Source organism: Leptinotarsa decemlineata, unplaced genomic scaffold (assembly GCF_025532065.1).
Source record: "Leptinotarsa decemlineata unplaced genomic scaffold, Ldec_3_MD MMD2_tig00026328_RagTag_RagTag, whole genome shotgun sequence".
In the NCBI taxonomy this organism is placed as follows: Eukaryota; Metazoa; Arthropoda; class Insecta; order Coleoptera; family Chrysomelidae; genus Leptinotarsa; species Leptinotarsa decemlineata.
In genome coordinates, this window is record NW_027412688.1 from 8,281,940 (window position 1) to 8,301,302 (window position 19,363).

The window sequence follows — 19,363 nt, forward strand, 5'->3', positions numbered from 1 at the left end:
AAGATCTTCAGATGATGTGGTGCTGCAGGTTTTTCCGGGTTTTCCTGCAGCTGAAAAAGCAAATGCGCCACTGGAATCAATGAAGTCGCCCCGGAGCGCCAATTAATTTTTATTGTTGTATTTATTTTATTTTTACTCCATTATTTGATCCTAAATTTTTTATAAATTTCAGTCGACAGTTGTCCGAACTCATAACAGTCATGAATATGTTTGTTTGAAGGTGATTGGCAATGTTTTGTGATGAATTTCATTAGTTCGGACTCCCATTGTCTAATATGACATAATATAATTTGAAATCTCTGAAAGAACAAATAAAATGGAAAATTAAAATGAATGGCTGAAAATAACAATTATATTAAGCAAAAACCCTGGAATGAAATTAAAATAAAAATAAGTGGAAAAATGAACAATTGAAATGAAGTGAAAATCAAAAGATTTCAAGCCAAGTTACTTCACGACATTTCGATTGTTTGATATCTTGTGATTTTCATTTAATTTTTATTGTTCAGTCTTCAATTTTCTACTTATATTTATTGTAATTTCATTTATGGGTTTTTGCTCAATATAATTGTTATTTTCAGCTATTAATTTTAATTTCCAATTTTGTTTGTTCTTTCCGGAAATTCAGTTCATATTACAAAAAAAAATTTGATAGTGGAAGTCCGAACTAATGAAATTAATCATGAATATGTCAAATAGTTTTTCTTCAATTTTTTGTTTCTATAATTTTTTCACTGTCATATAATTTGGTGACATTTCAATCAACTAAAGCCCAAACTCAATGATATCACTTCAATTATTTTGTTCTAATATTCACTTCTTAATCATAACATAGAATGTTTTATTCAACGGAAGTCTCAACTTATAACAATCAAGGATATATCCAATGATTTTATTTCAATTTTTTGTACCTGTGATTTGCCTCTATTATCAAATTCAATACTGGTCGTTTCAAAAGTTTTCTCCGTTTTACTGTCATGTGTTTTTGTTGCTCCATATATTAATAAATATTTATTCTACTGTGTCAGGTACATACTGATCAATATACATTGATGCTAATTTTGATTGTTTGCCTCTTTCTAGCTTATTACTATACAGTGCATTTCTTTATTGTCCCTCCCTTTCATTTTTTCAACGGGTCAACTCAAAAAATTGAAACTTGGGATAATGAAATTAATGCATGAATACTTCATTTTGAAGTGAAATTGACAGATGAAACTTTCAAGATGGCGACTGGGCGCCATCTGGGAGAAAAAATTAAATGAAAATGGGGTTCTTGTGATTCATCATTTTGAAGCTCCTGACGAATACTTCACAGCCCTACAATATGAAGTCAATATCTTCAGCTACTACAAAGTGGCGAAACATTTAATAATTTCCTGAAGACAAACACATTAATATTTCTAGAAATATTCCTTTTTATCTGCCATATGACAATTCTGACAACCGGATAAGGTTTGTTAAGTTATTTTTTGTTTGTTTATAAAAACGTCAAAAAATGTCAGTACGGCCATGAACATCATTGTTCAGTTATATTCTCATTTAGTTTTCTGTTTAATTGGGAAACCATATTGTAAGACCTCTATTTATTAATCAACTACTGTTGACCCTCTCATCACAAAAATCGTCGAAGCGAATCCTAATTGAATTCGATATAGATATTGTATTCCAACAAGATGAAGCACCACCACATTACTCCAGACAAGTGAGAAACTATTTGGATACTACTTGGCCGCCGAGGTCCTGAAGAATGACCAGCCCGCTCGCCATATTTGACACCTTTGAATTTTTTTAAGGGGCTATTTAAAGCAAAAGGTATACGAAACTGAACCTGCTTCAATATTGGATATACGGCAGAGAATAATAAATATTTGTAGAGATATTGACGTTTCTGTGTTCGAAAATGTTCGGCGTGAATTATCGGATAGGATGTTCATATATCAAAAGTTCAAGCCAACCATTTCGAGCATATTCTGAACCGACCTCAAGATGTCCAGAGACATTTCAATTATAAAGTCTTGGTGTGATTCAAATTTATTATCATTCAACATCAGCAAAACAAATATGATCTCTTTCAAATGTAATCTTGACAATTTACCCTCAGCTAACGGAACTATTGAAAATAAAGATTGCGCTAGGTTTCTAGGACTTTATATAGACAAAGGTCTGAAATTCGAAAACCACATAAAAAAACTGAGTGCTACAGTTACCTCGGGGTGCTATGCACTGAGAGTTATATCTGTAGAACTTAGAAGCTCTACAGCAAGAACTGCATGTTATGCTATGATAGAGACGCACCTGAGATACGGTATACCTTTTTGGGGGGTGTGCAGTTCCCACCTTCTTGATTCTGTTTTAAAATTACAAAAAAGAGCAGTCAGACACATATACAAGATGAATCCACGTGAATCATGCAAGCTAATATTTAAAGAAAAACGAATATTAACAGTGGTAGCACTCTTTATTTTGGAAACTGTGTGTCTCGTTAGAAAACATATATTGCGATATAACAACAATTATTTCCAATACAACACCCGCATAAGTAACAAAAATAACCTGAAACTGCCTATCCCTTCCTCCGCATTAATCAAGGATTCTTTTTTTATAACGGTGTTAAAATGTACAATCACCTGCCTGAATGCCTCAAAGAAGCAAATCTGAACATTGAATACTTCCGAAAAGACATCAATTTTTATTCTGACTGAATTAATCGACTTGTATTACGTCGGCAAGAGTGCTCTGAATCGAAAGGCGCTTATTTCGGTTAAATTGAATAAATCACTGAGGTATTACGGTTTCAAATGGACTCATAAAACTAGTTCTTATCAACGAAAGTCCGAAATTATAACAATCAAGAACATGATTTTATTTCAATTTGTTTGTTCCTATAATTTCTTATCTAGGCTGAAACTTGATAAAATATTTTACCAACAGAAGTCCGAATTTCTAAGAATCAAGAATGTTCAATGATTGATCTTAATTTTTTTGTCCTATAATTTCTTCTCTGTCATTCAATGTGATAATATTTTTAATCGACGGAAGCCCAAACTCCTAAAAACTAAGAATATATCCAATCATTTTATTTCAATTTTTTAGTCCCATAATTTCTTCTCTATCCTCAAATTTGATAATATTTTCAAGTAACGGAAGTCCGAACTTATAACAATTAAGAAATTGGACCTATACATTTTTCTCTATATCATTAAATTTGTTAAAAATTTTAATCAACGGAAGTTTAAACCAATCTTATCTATGCCAATGAATTGAACTGTTACCTGAAAACGGTATTTTTTGCCTGTTGGACGTCTGATGCACTTTCTAAATGATAAACTTCATTGCAGTAATATGTCTCAGCTTTCACTCTGTATACAGTATATACTTATGTATTACTGAATAAATGGGAGCACATTCAATTTCCATATAAACATAAATAATAAATGATGCGAGCGCTAGATTTTTCTACGATCGGGAACAAGGATTCGTAATTTGATTACACCGCATGAATATTAAAAATGTGCACGCTCTATTTGGTCTCATAACCAATGTTATTGATAGAAATTTCCAATAATCAATATTTATTCTCCGAAGCAGTTGTTGAGTTTACAAAAAATCCATGTTGGTTCTTGACCGTCTTGACATAATTCATGAGTATGAGTATGATTGATGTTTCTTGTACAACCACTCATTTTTCATTGCTCTTGCTCAGAGCTAACTTATGTAATTTTTTTCAATAGTAACGAATGAAGTTCTGTGAAAAATCGTACTAATGGCAATATTTACAATATTGAACAATATTACTACCTATTACGAAACGAAGTCCCTCGCTACGTCTGTTTATCTAGCCGAAACGTCGTGATAATGACTCGACTTATATCCAGAAAAAATTAAAACAATTTAATACGTGTGATTGATGAGTTCTCTATTTTGTGGAAATTCAGGATCACTTTATTGAAACGAATGAAACACTTTTGTCTAATTACCACTAGTTAAGTTTATTTATACGACCGGTTTCGGGTTTAACCCATTATCAAGTATAAAACTGAAATGTGAAGTTTGAAAACTCGGTTATATCGGGAGTTTTCAGGTAAGATGTAAGGATAGATAGTTGAACGACAGGTAGTTGTACGAAACGGGGTGCCAACTTCAAAATTCAACACTGAAGATTATAGTATTAGTTTGTATGAGCCTGAGGTTGGGAAACAAATAGTTCCAATAAATTGGGCACTTCTCGTTACCAACAACGGATTCAATATTCCCGGAGCGTAGGGCAATACCGGTGTCTCGTCAAAACCGTATGACTATCATAGATGGTGATATAGCACTTTTAGGGCCGCGTTATGTAGATGAATATAGACTGATACCGCATATGCTGGACATGCTGACATCAAGTGCATTAGAGTCTCAGAGGTCTCGCGGCAGACCCTGCACCTTGTGTCTGGAACCTCTATACCCATCACGCGACTACCATAGACAAAGGTGTTGAAGAGACCATCCTGGCAGGCCATGATGAACCCCTCAGTTTTCGACTTCAGCTCACTCGATCTGAGGAAAGCGTAGGTCTGACGCTTTGATAAGCCAAGATCTTCAATGTTGTTAAAGAAGATCCCATGCATTGGTTTATCCTTGTGGAAAGCGAAGGTCTGACGCTTTGATAAGCCAAGATCTTCAATGTTGTTGAAGAAGATCCCATGCATTGGTTTATCCTTGTGTTGCCGCAGTAGTGAAGTGCGGTTTTCATATGGGCTTTTTGCTGAACGGGTTCCAACTTGGTGACAGAGTTGTGATCACCTTGTTCAGTGTCAAAAATCCAATCGAGTTCACCAACTGCTCGGCAGCTGTTCTTAAGAGGAATGTTCCAATTCCTGCTCTCGCATGATCGCAGACCATGCAAAGGATGGGATCCAAACTCCTGATGAATTTACAGGCTCCATCCAAAACCATTCTATCATGTAGACATTTCAAACTCAAAAGTCCACTGCCTTTTTGTTGTCGAGGGAAGTTTAACCGTGGAACAAATGATTTGGGATACAAACTCATATGGAGCTGCATCGTTATTCGAGTCCTTACGTCAAGTTGATACGACTTCTCCCGAGTCCACTTCACTACTCCAAACGAGTGGAGTAAGATTGGAATGGCAAGCATATTGATACTCACAGCGGAGATATTTATCCGCTGTTGTTATCTCTTGTGAGTGGCGTTGTTCCACCGTGAGGTAAGTATGATGGTGCAGGATGCCTCCATCTACGAGCTGCACATCCTCTCCTCTTTTGAGATGGACCGTTGCACATTTGTCTATCCCGAATTTCGTACCGATAGCATGCGTGCACTCTTCCACCACCCTCAAGGATTGGTGGAGATCCTGTTCTCCAGAGGCATCCATATAAAACAAATGGATGACCGTATGCCTTTGGTTTCCGGAGGAGCCACAGTTATGCCCTCAGCTCAACTAATAATGGCAATAGTGAAATGCAGAAGAGAAGAGGACTGGGGGAATCACCCTAAAATACACCCCTTCTGAAAATGACCCACCCTGTTTGGACTGTAGCATAATCAGATGTTATGGTGAAGCGAGTCTGCCAGAGTGGTATCAGTTGTTCAACATATCTCTCTATTTCACGGGTACCGTAAGGCATCTGAGCAAATGCATTATTATAATAATCATTATTATTAACTTCACTTAGACACATACATTACGAATCATCATCTCATATGAAGTAGTTCTGTAGATATAGTTACACTACCATACATTTTATCATCCATTTTGTATCATTTCACATGTATATAGTCTGCACAATGCTGTATATATTTCAGATCTGGTCATGTATCCACCTGGTCCGCCAAGTTATACTCGTCTCTATCAGTACCACTGCCCTCCAGGGTACTACTCTACACGGTACCTACCAGGTCTGTAACATATGCATGCCGATTGTTATGCATGATCATTTTTATTTCTCTCTATTCACTTTATTACTGGACACTCCCCTATGATTTGATCGAGGTAAATTACAAACAAAAACAGTGTTGCAGCAAGAATGTATCTTCAAATGTCAAATATGGGCAAGTAAAAATATTGATGATTTATAAATTTTGCTATAAAGTAAGTATAAGAAATCAAATAAAATGATAGTTTGCAACTGAAATGGAAATAAGTCTCAAGGCTGTATGTAGGAACGTTGGGAGAAATGAATGTATCGATATTTCATTTCGAAATAGTTATTTTCTTATACGTATGTATTTATCCTCGATACAGTATTCACACTTATTTTGATCTCTGTCAGTGTATTGGCTCATGCAAAGTTTCTTCTTCGCTTAGGGTTTTATTCTCGAGATAGAGCTGTTAGTAGGTAACAATTTTTTTTTCAGACGAAGGTTTCATACATGCAGTAGAGTCGCGTTGGAATTATTCAAATCTCAAGCACACTGCTGTTTGGGTAGAATCTTTTCTGCACGAATGAGAGGTAATATCTCGAAACCATCTGTAGGTGATCTACAAGATTTATTGCACCGTTTTGCTGTAATAAACACAACACAAACAGAACTGTCTGGTATCTCAATCGCCACAAAAGAAATGACCAGAAAAGGAATTTCTGGCAAAAACATAACAATCTGCAGTAGTGAGCTATTTGCCTTGAACAGACAACGTCTTACCGCAGGGATAGTACTAGAGTGCCACCAAGATTTAGCCAAAGCCTCGGTAGATTTAGCCAAGGAAGTGGCTGGACCAAGAATTTTGAGACCCAGTGGCACCTACGGCCTGATGACTTCGACAAATGCAGAACTAGCCAAAAGTCACCTCCATGCTCAATTCCTAAAGAGATGGGATGAAATCAAAGGATGCAATCTTGCCAGGATCACCCTACGCCTAATAGTAGGATTTCTGACTGGCCACTGTCAATTAAGGAAACACCTCCACAATATGGGGGTAGTGGACACACCTCTATGCAGAATATGTGAACAGGCAGATGTCAGGCATGTCCTATGCAAATGTCCGGAGTTATCGGCAATAAGAGAGTGTGTGTTCGGCGAGTCTTGGTCTACACCTACCGATATAAAGGAGATGTCTCCCAGAGACCTGTCCACCTTCCTGGAAAGGACAGGATGGACGATAACCTAAGAGGATAACTCCTCGGGAGGATGTACAATGGGTCACATGTGGCCTAAGTGCTGTGAGCCTACACTCACCCTCCCTACTCTACAGATACAGACAGATCCAAAGTCCATCGTGGTATTAGCCGGGTATGAAGTTATTTTACATCAGGCATCTACCAAAACACAGTGTGTAGGTACAGAGTGAAAAAAATTGAACTTTTGTAAAGGAAATCTTCTGTTTTTAAACTAGATACATGAAAACTGATAGCTGTGTCTAAGGGTCAAACTTCATGGAAAACCGGATGGTGAAAACCGCATATCGATATTTATCATCGCCTCTCGTCAGTGCAAGGTAGTAACCGTTCCTATAATTTAAGATCGATTGCAGCAGTTGTATCGCCAGCAGCATATGCAGGAAATACTTCTGTGAAGATTCCTGCACTGACACCTGCTGGATATAATCCAACGCCCCTCGTGGTATCAACCAGGAGAATAGTTGTTTTCTGATAGGTGTCAGTCCATTTACAGTATACAGTATAGGTGAGTGGAGATTAGCCTGAACGAATTGTTCTTTCGGCTAATTTGATTTACAGCGACTCTTCAATATGAAGCATGCAGTGAATATATGTGAAAACAATAGCTTTCCCACCGCTCGCGATATCCTTGTGGCTTCATTCTTATCAATGCTTCTGGATATGTCTCTGCTAGTTATCTTAGCGAAGTTCAGCAATCAAAAGCCAGTGTAAATGAAGAAGTATTTAACGATTCATACAGTTCAGAACAAAACTGAAGCATATTTTGACCCTAATTCAGTAGGTTGTTTGAAAAGTTTTGTGCGTTTTAATGTCAAGTGTTTCTGTAGCTCCATATCTCAAAAAATATTTATTCTGCGGTGTCGTAGTATACACTGATCGATAGAAAATTATTTACTTCACACATTGATGCTGTTAATTTTTTTTCCAAATTTCAAGTTTTTCCTGTTTTCAGCTTATTACTATATGATGTCGGTAATTGAACCAAAGCGCTGCCGAAACAGACCGAAAAATCAATCAGGCATTTAGCAATTATAGAATTGATGAACGCATTGTTCAACGTTGGTTTGCAAAATTTCTTTCCGGAGATTCTAGCCCTGAAGTTGAGCCCCGAAGTGGATGACCTACAGTAATCCAGGACGAGGATTTGAGGACCTTGGTTGGCGAAAGCCAGCTCTCATGCGGTTTTTGGTGGTTTAAAACGTTTCGGAAAAGTCAAATGGCTCAAAAAGTGGGTTCCCCACTATTTGAACAATCGACAGAAATTTTAACGTTTCGAAATTTGTTCTTCTTTGCTTTTGTGCAACCAAAACGATCCTTTTTTGGATCGGAACGTCACGTATGATGAAAAGTGGATTCTCTTCGACCACAAAAGACGTTCAGGACAATGGTTGGTCACCAATGAGCCACCCAGGTACTTCCCAAAACCAAAAACCATCAAAAAAAGACCATGGTTACTGTATGGTGGTCAGCGACTGGTGTAATTCACTATAACTTTCTGCAACTGGGTCAAACCATCATAGCAGAGTGAGGAAATCGACGAACATTTCACAAATCACCGTTCGACAATTAAACGATTGGAGCGTCGAAGTTCTGCTTTAACCTCTCACCACTCAATAGAATCCCAAGTTTCCAATTTTCTTGCTGACGAAATTAGTCAACTTGTTTTACTTGAAAAAAGTTCACTGATTCAAATGACACTTATTCCGATTAAATTGAATAAATATTCACTGAGATATTACAGTTCAAAATAGACTCCCAAAAACGGAAAAAGCTTTTTAAACAACCTTATATTATGTCAAGGGAAGAAAATAACAGTAGATCAAGAATATTTCAAAAAAATCTTTCAATTTGACTAGATACTAAAACAGCAGGTTCAAAAATTACCTAAATCGTTCATCATAGTGTATGGGAGAGAGACAGTAACTGTTTTACCAAAAAAAACACTCTTTCTAAACATCAGAACTATTCTCAACGCGCGTTTCACTGAACAAGATTAGTTTCTTCAGATTGAGTAGGTCCAGTATGAATAGTGTTGCTGTTCTGGTGTTTGGGAACAGTGCTTATTTTGAATGTATTCTACGCCATAAGTTCCAGTTTCACTTTCCAGTAGTTTCAGATATCACCTAACACTTGTTTATTAATTTTCCATGACTAAAATTTTGGGGTTATCGCCAAGTTTTGGAAACATCAACTGTTTGCTCACACAATTACAATGAATATTAAAAAAATAACGCAATAGTATATAATGAGTTATTCAATTCGTCTTTGAATACGTACCAGAGCACAACGATAATCCTACACCAATCAGCGCTAATTTGATCTTCCATAAATCTCTTCAGCGGATGGATCATGGAAGCAATATTTGAATTCTGTTGTCTAATGGTAAAACAACCCTAAGTAGAAATGACATCTCTCCTCACGAATACGTCTTCTGTAGGATCGACTGAAACCTTGAATCACGGGTACCAATAACAAACAAGGCTTCCAAGGGCAGTCCGCTGTAAAGCCAAGTATCAACATCGACTGTTGAATAGAATTCGCCTCCCGTCTTTCTCTGAAGCTTTTACTGCAAGCATGCAACTAGATGATACGAGTGATCATTTATGATTCCTTACCATTCAGCGCTGTTTCGAATATGACTCACTTGTTAATATTCATTATGATTCTTCTATCACCCTCATTGGTATTGCTTAATCACTTATGAAAAATCGTGAGAGAGATGAATAAAAAGCCTGAATTCGAAGAAGAGGTTTCTCAACCCCAAGACAATCTCAGTTCTAACAGAAACGAAGGAACGTGAATTGAAGTATAGTCTGCAGGAAGTCAATCCGAACAACTGAATAAAAGACTAATGTACTGATGAATTTACTAGGTAACACCATATGAAACCTCTCACATAAAAATATGTTTGAAAAATCTGTTTAAAATCGGTTTTTCCTTAATCAGCTGTCGCCCCCATACGAACGACAACTCTCAGAAGTTGAGAAACATGTGCGAGCTGAGGATTATATTAAAATATTATACCACGCCGTCCATGCCATACAAAGAAACTGCCGACGTTCGGTAACTATTTCATTTTTATGCCATTTGAATTGACTTCGTAGGATTATACTATACCTCTCAGTTGTTTTCTTCATCAATGGTAATATTCAGAGTCAAGTACTTCAAAAGTTAATTTATTACATCAGTACTTGTTGACCGTGAACATGAGAAATGCACCACAATGAATATCGGTAACATGATAATTGTTTTTATCACATTCAACAATGCGGTCCCATTCATACTTAATGTTTTCAGTCTTGCTTTCCTTCACCTAGACCAACTAAGCACTCGCAATAGCAAATTTTCTTGGGGTTATTTATTTTAATTCGTGTTCTTCAACATCCCGTCCAACTCGTGCGGATTTCAGAGATTCAAATCAGTTTGATGACTGTCATTTCACGCTAAGATTTTCGCAGAGCTCCACATGTTTATTGGTGCACAAAAAAATGTTACTTTCAGAAAAGTGACGCATCGCACTGCTTCACTTTCCTAACCAAATATTTACTTTGTCGCGGTTTCCATTTCATTTCACATGCTGAGGAGCAATTACAAAAACAATTCGCCATAGTAATTTCGTTTTTCTTGACCCTGATATTGGTTCGAGTCCGTTGATTCATCAAATTCGGTTTTAAATCCAACAGAATTAAATGTTAATGAAACAATAAACCTTTTTTTTCAGATTCGGGCCTTCCGAAGACAGTATTCTTTGTCAATTTATGAAACTCATGAGTATACTCTGGAATTTCACCTCATTCTACATACCTTTTACCTTTCAAACATTTTATACTCCATATACTTCATATCTATTCAAGAAGGTAGTGGAAGCCTTAAAACAACCTCAAAAACAACGAAAAAACAAAAAACAAAATTAACATGAATTGAAGGGGTTATATTTTTAGGAGTGATCAATTTTTGGGAAAGAAAGTTTTTGGCTTTCTACTACTCCATCTTGATACAAAAAAAGGGGGTGAGTTACACGAAAGAAAAAAATACTTTCGAAACAAATACTTCTATATGAACACTGAATTATACAGAAGATACTTTTCTCTACTCAGTTTGTATTTCAAACATTCGTTGTGGAATAAAAATCAGATATCATTCACATGAGTTCTACTTTGAATGAATGGTAATAAATTGCACTTACATGGAACACTGTCACCCTCACTGGTATACATCGATGTTTCGCCTCAAGAGACTTGCCCTAAGGCTCTTCAGTACCAAATTGGATAACATTATAGAAAATACACACACTTCATTCATTCATTCACCTATTTGGTGAATGAATGTCATTACGATGTCATCGATGACATTAGCCAGATCAAGCTTATTCCGTGACATTAAAAATCGTAATTCATGAATGAAGTGTGTGTATTTTCTATAATGTTATCCAATTTGGTACTGAAGAACCTTAGGGCAAGTGTCTTAAAGCGAAACATCGGTATATACCAGTGAGGGTGACAGTGTTCCATGTAAGTGCAATATATTACCATTCATTCAAAGTAGAACTCATGTGAATGATATCTGATTTTTATTCCACAACGAATGTTTGAAATACAAACTGAGTAGAGAAAAGTATCTTCTGTATAATTCAGTGTTCATATAGAAGTATTTGTTTCGAAAGAATTTTTTTCTTTCGTGTAACTCAATGTTTATATGAAAGTAGCTGTTTCAGGAGGACTTTCTTTCAGTTTGTGTCTGAAAGTTACTTCTTTGCATGATCTACACATCCATGTATAGAGTTACTTATTTTCAAATTGATTACTTCCTTCCTTTCTTTGGAAGATTCCCTCACCCCCCTTTTTTGTAATAGAAAGCCAAAAACTTTCTTTCCCAAAAATTAACATATAAATGATTCCAATGTAATTTCTGAAATTTGTTTATGTCGGAAGATTGAATAAAGTGAAATAAGTACCTAACCTCAAATATCATGAAATATCATGAAACTTTCTATAGGTATTAGTGGCACATTTTTCTGAATCCACACTTTTCTAAAGGTGCAGTGATCATTTTAATTGAAAAATATTTAGCTTAGATCGCTAATTCAATTCGTTATATTTTCATAACATAGTTGGAAATTTTCTTCTAGTAGGTGGATATTCATTTCCTTTTCACAATTCAGCAAACAAGAAAATATTGAATAGTTTCGCTTATGATCCGTGTTGAATTGTTAGAACTGACCGATATATTTTTTGTCGCAGTCCCCACAGCTTGCAAAAAATATATATTGGTCAGACTAAGCGAGCCATAGACACTTGTTTCAAAGAACACGCAGCATATTTCCCATTTCGAAGATCAGAAAAATCTAATAAAGCTCAAGACTCCCTGGGAAATGGTAATAGAATTAATGAAATTGTTCAGATTAGTACATGACACTAGATTTTCGGATGCTTTCCAAAATTTGGAAATATAGCATGTGACTATGAATTTCTATTCATAGGTCAAAATCATTGATGTATATCAAAAAGTGAAAGTATTTGATATGAATAGATACCAGTTTCAAAGTTAGAAATGAGTTTATCTCCTCAAGACGACAACTTGGCTGGTGAAACGTGCGCCAAGAAGAGTATTACAGTTCTGGTGATTCAAAAAACTTTTGTTTTGGAGTAGGAATGAAAAATCAAAAAAGCATAATGATGTAGCTTTTATTAATGAGAAAATAAACCAATTGGAATATTTGAAAAAAAATTAAATGCTTTATGTTTTTGATTTTTTGATAGTAATGAATAAATAGAAAATTTTCTTTAATTTTTTTCAGCAAGGAACTTTTCTGAATTTTTTTTCAAATCATAAATACATCTTTTGTTGTTTAACTGAATAATTCATGACTTTCAAAATTTGTTAGCTCCAAGTTAATTCAAGTAAATCACCTGTATGAAATTATGAATCGAATCAGTCATAGTGTTAGATGAAGGCGAAATGATTATGTAAAATCCCGCTTGTGAATAAGGACCGTCTATCATAACTCTTTGAAATACAGTCGGCATTGTTTTCCATTGTTATCTCTTTCATCAATTTTCTCATAATTCACACCCATATCAAGTACAAATACTGGGTATCACATTCGACAAACAAAACAAACCATCGCATTTTTGTTATCAACCGTGGACATGGACAACCACCCACGAGGTAACATCAGAACAGTGTAGTCGTAAACATACCACAAACAAAACATTTGCTTCGTGTTTATTCTCGACGATGTACGTACACATCGTAACATGTCTCCAAAATAGCGTTGCCAGATGCTATGAAATGTCATTTGATTCGAAGAACTTGATTATGCCTCGAAGAAATAAAGGTTTTCTGTTCAAATGATGAAAAATGTGAAGAAACATTCAAGTCACCTAAAAGTAACCTCTGATAATTTATGATAGAGTATCTGTTTCTAATTTTTATTAACACGCTTTTATTATATTCACCTGTATAGTCTAATTTAATCAACAAGTTCAAAAACATGAAAAATAAAGATAAAGGTCCTAAAAATATGAGCGATAGCTCATTCGATTCGAAATCACCTCTAGAAAAATGTTTTTGAAGGATTTTGGTGTAGGTAAAAAATTGCAATTGTTATTAACAAAATAAGATTTGAAAAAAATGGTATTTAGTTTTTCGTTAATAACTCAAAAAATATTATTATTTAGGCAATTTTGAAAGAAGCTCGTTAAAGAGAAGGAAATTTCCGATAAAAAAGTCCCGACTGCCGAAACTCTATCTCCATTATTTATAATTTTAATTTGACGTTGAAAATAAGGTTTCGCGCGGCTGTTACGGCATGCGCGCGCTGCGTAAAATGTAATTTTAAAAAAATCTAGTATCTTCTTAGCACTTGAATAAATCGAGTTCTGTAGAAAAAAAAGTTTTATCACTATTTTTCAAAAAGTTATTCAATTGTTAAGTAGCAAATTTTTTTCCAATCTCCGTTGGCATAAATAAAGGGATAAAAGGTATAAATAATTGGCCTATAAATTTCAAACTTCGTAGAGCCTTTTTGATATATTTACTTCATACGATCCTGCGATAAAAAGTTCATACAAATTTATCAATTTGTTAATTATGATTTTGTATAACTATTGCAAAATGAAATATCTGAAAGTTGTTGATAAAATTTTTTTTTTCAACTGATATTTAGCTATGTCTGTTTTCACATCAAACAATGGCAGTTATTAACATAGGATATGAATTTTTTGCGTAATTTGTTTATTAAATTGTTTTAAACAAATAGAGAAATTCAATATTTTTGAAATTTTTTTTTGCTATTCTGTTGTCTAGTTTTAATTTTCAATTGTTTAAAATCGTTTTTTTTTATATTTCGATTGTTTAAATAATTAGTTAAGAAATAATTTTGCTTTTGCTTTTAAATAGTTTGGTAAAAAAAATTATTTATTATTTAATTGTTTATTAGTTCAACAATTTGTTATAAACAAATATTGACCAACGTTATATTTTTTTCTGAAGCATAAAAAAATTATAAAAACAGCTATCTATAAAAAAGTGCCATAAAAAATTTTTTTTAGTTATTATAATACTTTTTAATATCAATCAATCAATAATTTTAATGGCACTTTTTTATATATAGCTGCTTTTATAATTTTTTCATGCTTCTGTTTACTTATGATGCACTGTTTGGAACCTTTGGTGTAGTAATGAATATTACTGGAGTTTTTTCCCAACACCTAAATTTACATTTAGGTTGGTATACCTGTATGGTTGGTACGCCTGGATGATTCACCTGTATGGATTACTTTTATAGTATAAATAGGATTAGCTCGCACTAGTTCTTAGTTTTAATCTTCCTCTTTGAAGATGATCACTTGGTGATCGAAACACGTGTCGAGGTGTTGAAAATAACGATTTGGTGTTGGGAAAAAACTCCAGTAATATGCTTCTGTTTATTTGTTTGTTGGTTTGTCAGTTTGTTTGTTTGTAACTCTCTTTTTCATTTATTTATTCCCGTTTGAATACTCGGGATCTGTATTTGACAGAATTATCGACATTATTGCTTGATCTATTCGCGAGTAAATGGCGCTATACGTGACCTCCTTGATATAATTCGAACTCACTTTACATGCATTTTTACATTTGAAAAAAGTATTTTTTATTAACACGCGCGCCTGCTGCCTTATTTGTAACCCTCCTTTGCGCGCCTGCTGCCTTCCTTAGGCGTGGTAGCTGATTTTTAGGCTCCCTCTCAGGAATCGGGAAATATATTATTCTAAATAATATACGGCTGATTGATCCCAAAGTTTGGATAAAATAAATATAGTATGGAAAGTCTAAAAAACTCGCTTTAATAGCATACAAAACTGAAAAATGAAAAATTAATATAGTTTAAAAAACTAAAAAACACGCTTTTAAAGAACATCGAACTGGAAGGTTGCTAATATAATTCCAATTCCGAAAAAGAATGCACTTACCACGTTCAGTAACCTACGCCCTATCGGCATTCTGCCCTCATTCTCTAAAATATTCGAGAAAAATGTTTCCCGTCAAATAAGAGCTTTTCGTGAAGAAAATCGAATACTCCCGTACGAGCAGTCTGGGTTTCGCAAAAAACACAGAACACAGACTGCCCTTTCGAAAGTAATCGACGATCTTGCGAGATTCAGAGATCAATCAAAAGTCACCATTTTAGTACAGCTTGATCAAAGTAAAACTTTCAATTCAGTTAATTTCAATTTACTCATCAGCAAGCTCAAGTTCATAGGATTCGATGACATTTCTCTTAAATGGATGACCAGCTATCTCACAGGCCGATCCCAGAGGGTCAAACTGGATAATTACTCATGGTCATCCCCAGGTGTACCGCAGGGAAATATTTTAGGACCCTAGATGTTTTCAGTGTTTATTTTTGATTACCCCACTTTCTTATCACATTGTCAAGTACATCAATAAGCAGATGATATACAGTTATATTTGTCTTCTCATAACACCGATACAGAATGTTGCGTGGCCAATATAAACACAGATTTGCACGAAACATTCTTATACTTGGAAAATCATGGACTGAAAATCAATCCAAATAAAACGTTGGCCTTATGCATAGGGTCTTAAAGACAAATAGTAGAAACTCAGTGTAACTTTAGACTGACTCTCGATAACGCAGACATTGACTGGGTTAGTTAGTTAAAACTCTTATTTACCCCCATATCGAGTATTTTTGTTGGGTGTATTAGAATTTGTTGCCGCAATATAACAAACAGAAGTTACAACGTATACAAAATGCTTGAATACTATTCATATGCTGTATACCATATGGTGAACATGTCACCCCATTTTTGTTAAAAATGAAGAAGCTGAATGTGAGGAACAGAGTCCAATATTTGATGAAAATGTTTTTGTTTAAGTTGCTTCAATGTAAAACACCTAGTTATTTATATAGTTTATTAAGCAGGCATTCTGACATACATATGGTCAATTTGAGAATTAACTCATTCAACATACCTAGGCACCGTACTTCCAAATTTCAAGGATGTTTTTCTTATATAGCCCCTTATTATCTGAATGAAATTTTACCCCTTTTAAATCCTAATGTTCATCAATTTAGGAAAGAAATAAAATCACAGATGCTTAATACTCAGTGCTAATTTAAAAAATTTAAAATTCAATGTATGGTAGTGTAATGAAATTGTTGAATTGACCAAAATAATGTTAAGAGTTATTAGCAACTATACGATTTATTTTTTTCTCTTCTCTATCATTGTTATGATAGTAAAAGAGTATGTTTATAATTATTTTCTTATACTCTTATACTTTGGTAGGGGTGGAAGATAGCCTTTGGCTAACCCTTTTCCTTTTATGTATAAATGTATTTTTATGCATAATAAACGATATTATTATTATAAAAAGTTGAAAATATTTTTTTAAATAAGCTTAAAACAATAACGAACAAAGAATACTAGTATTATTGTGGAAAAAGACGGCGCTTTGTGCCATATTTTTTGTTTTAAGTTTATTTAAAAAAAATATTTTCAACTTTTTAGTTCGATGTTCTTCAAAATCGTGTTTTTTAGCTTTTTAACTATATTTATCTCATCCGTAATTATCACGTACGGAAGTAAACAGCGGGCTGTTAGGAATGGTGCCTTTATTGGCATGGTCTTGTATCAACAATCTCAAACAATCCTCACTCGTAATGTGGCATTTTCCTAGAGCATGTTGAGAGGCAAAATACTTCTCTCGTCCATTAAATCAAATATGTGGACATATTCGTTGTAGCGAGATATTATATTCTGCTTAGTTTGACCAATATAGTTTTTATCACTATCCCCACAGCTCATTTCGTGAATCCCAGACTTCTCCTTCTCAGTAATCTTAAGAAACTAATAAAGAGTTGTTGAAACCTACATTAACATTGAAAACAAATCCCAAATGAATGGACCTTCCCTTCACATATAGTAAGGGGGCATACTTGAAAACTGACTGTAAATCAAATTATCTAAAAGAACAATTCGTTAAAGCGAGTCTCAACTCACCTACACTGTAGGTTAGTGGATTGACTGACACCTAATAGAAAACAGCTACTCCCCTGGCTAATACCACGAAGAGCGTTGGATAATATCCGACAGTCGTTAGTGCAGAATTCCACAGAAGTATTTCCTGCATATGCTGTTGTCGAAACCTGTGTGCAAGTGTGTCTGTTTCAATAATTTAAAATCAATTCCGACAGTTGTATTGCCAACAGGATATGCAGGATTTACTTCTGTGAAGAATCCTACACTGACACCTGTCAACGCCCTTCGTGATATTAGCCAGAGGAGTAGTTGTTTTCTGATAGGGGTCAGTCCATTAACTAGTGTAGGAGAGTTGTAACTGGCCTGAAGGAATTGTTCTTTTATAGATAATTTGCCTTACCTGATTGACAGCGGAAATGTAGGGCTTTGAATGGAGAATGTTCCTCCTGACGAAAATCAAGTAGTTTTCATAAAAGAGCTCTGAAACAACGCATCTTAAACTTATCATTTCAACCTTTTTCTTTAAAAAATTATTTAAATACTTGAAAAAGAGGAATGAAATAATGCATTCAACATTTAAAGGGATTCGTTTCTATTTCACCATTTGGCAACATCGGTCATAGCTAATAAACGACAATGAATCTGTTACCTGTGTAAGACAAACAAAGATGACATATTTCAGAGGCGTGCTGTTCTGTTTACTTATGTTCCGAGTTCCGAGACATTCTGTGACATATGACATTTTGTGAACCTAACCTATCTTCCTCTATACAGGCTGATTCACGGAGGATGGCACATTAGACGTTTCTGGTGAACCAGACAACGGATCACTTTGAAAATTTAATGGAGGGCATATTCGGACATTCTCTAGCCAACTAAAATATTTTCGAAAATGCGGTGTTGCCGCTTCTATTAGAAAGCAGTAGCAACTTTGATTTTTCAAATGGAACACTCTGTATATAATTTTATTTTTGGAATCTCCAACAATTGCCCGACAACTTTTCTTGATATTTCCCTATACCTATCTGTTACCGTTTTCGAAATAAAAATTAATTTCAATTTTTTTCTTCGAAAATCATGACTTCTAAAAATGCCGATATCTTTTAGTTAAGAAGTACTATGATATCGAAATTTGGTTTGGAGTTAGGTGATACTTGGACACTTCCCACACGTCAGCCTAGTCTCCGTTACTTCAATACAGGGTGGTAAAAAAATACAGTTTTTTCGTTTGCTTGAAAAAGTTGCTGAAATTTGATTATTTTAAATGGAACACCCTGTATATTATTGAAAATTCGGAAAGCTGCTGAAATTTGATTTCTTTCTATGTATATCATACCTATACCTAACTAGTCAAGTTTCGGACTTATGAACATTTATTTGTGAAAATGTCCCTTCAGAATGGTATTTCCATTCGGTATTTGGTAAGCAGGCCATGATTACTATTTGACAGTAGCGTTGTGACATTCTCCTAATAATATCGACATTTTCGTCACTTCAGAAGTTGCAAATAGGTACCTTCAAAACGATGGAACAAAACTATTCAAACGAAGTTCTTATGAATTTGTTTATTATTTTTGGACAGTGTGACAAAATTATCAGCAGAACATGTAGAAAGTTCAATGAAATGTATCCGAATCTACCGCCAATGAACCTCAAGAAATTTATACGAATTCAGAACAATTTCAATATGTTTGGATAAATTTTAAAAAAGCACCAAGAAACTTGAAATTGGAAATATTGATATGAATA

The 19,363-nt window shown here is 34.7% G+C and overlaps 1 protein-coding gene across 1 annotated transcript in view; it reads left to right on the forward strand.

The window, feature by feature from the left end:
• The window catches only part of LOC111511971 (metabotropic glutamate receptor 2), a 126,292-nt gene that overhangs the window by 86,982 nt on the left and 19,947 nt on the right, over window positions 1–19,363 (forward strand). Inside the window, exon 2 of the mRNA XM_074181971.1 lies at window positions 5,812–5,904. Within this exon, the coding sequence (XP_074038072.1) occupies window positions 5,812–5,904 (93 nt within the window). The remainder of the gene's footprint in view (window positions 1–5,811; window positions 5,905–19,363) is intronic.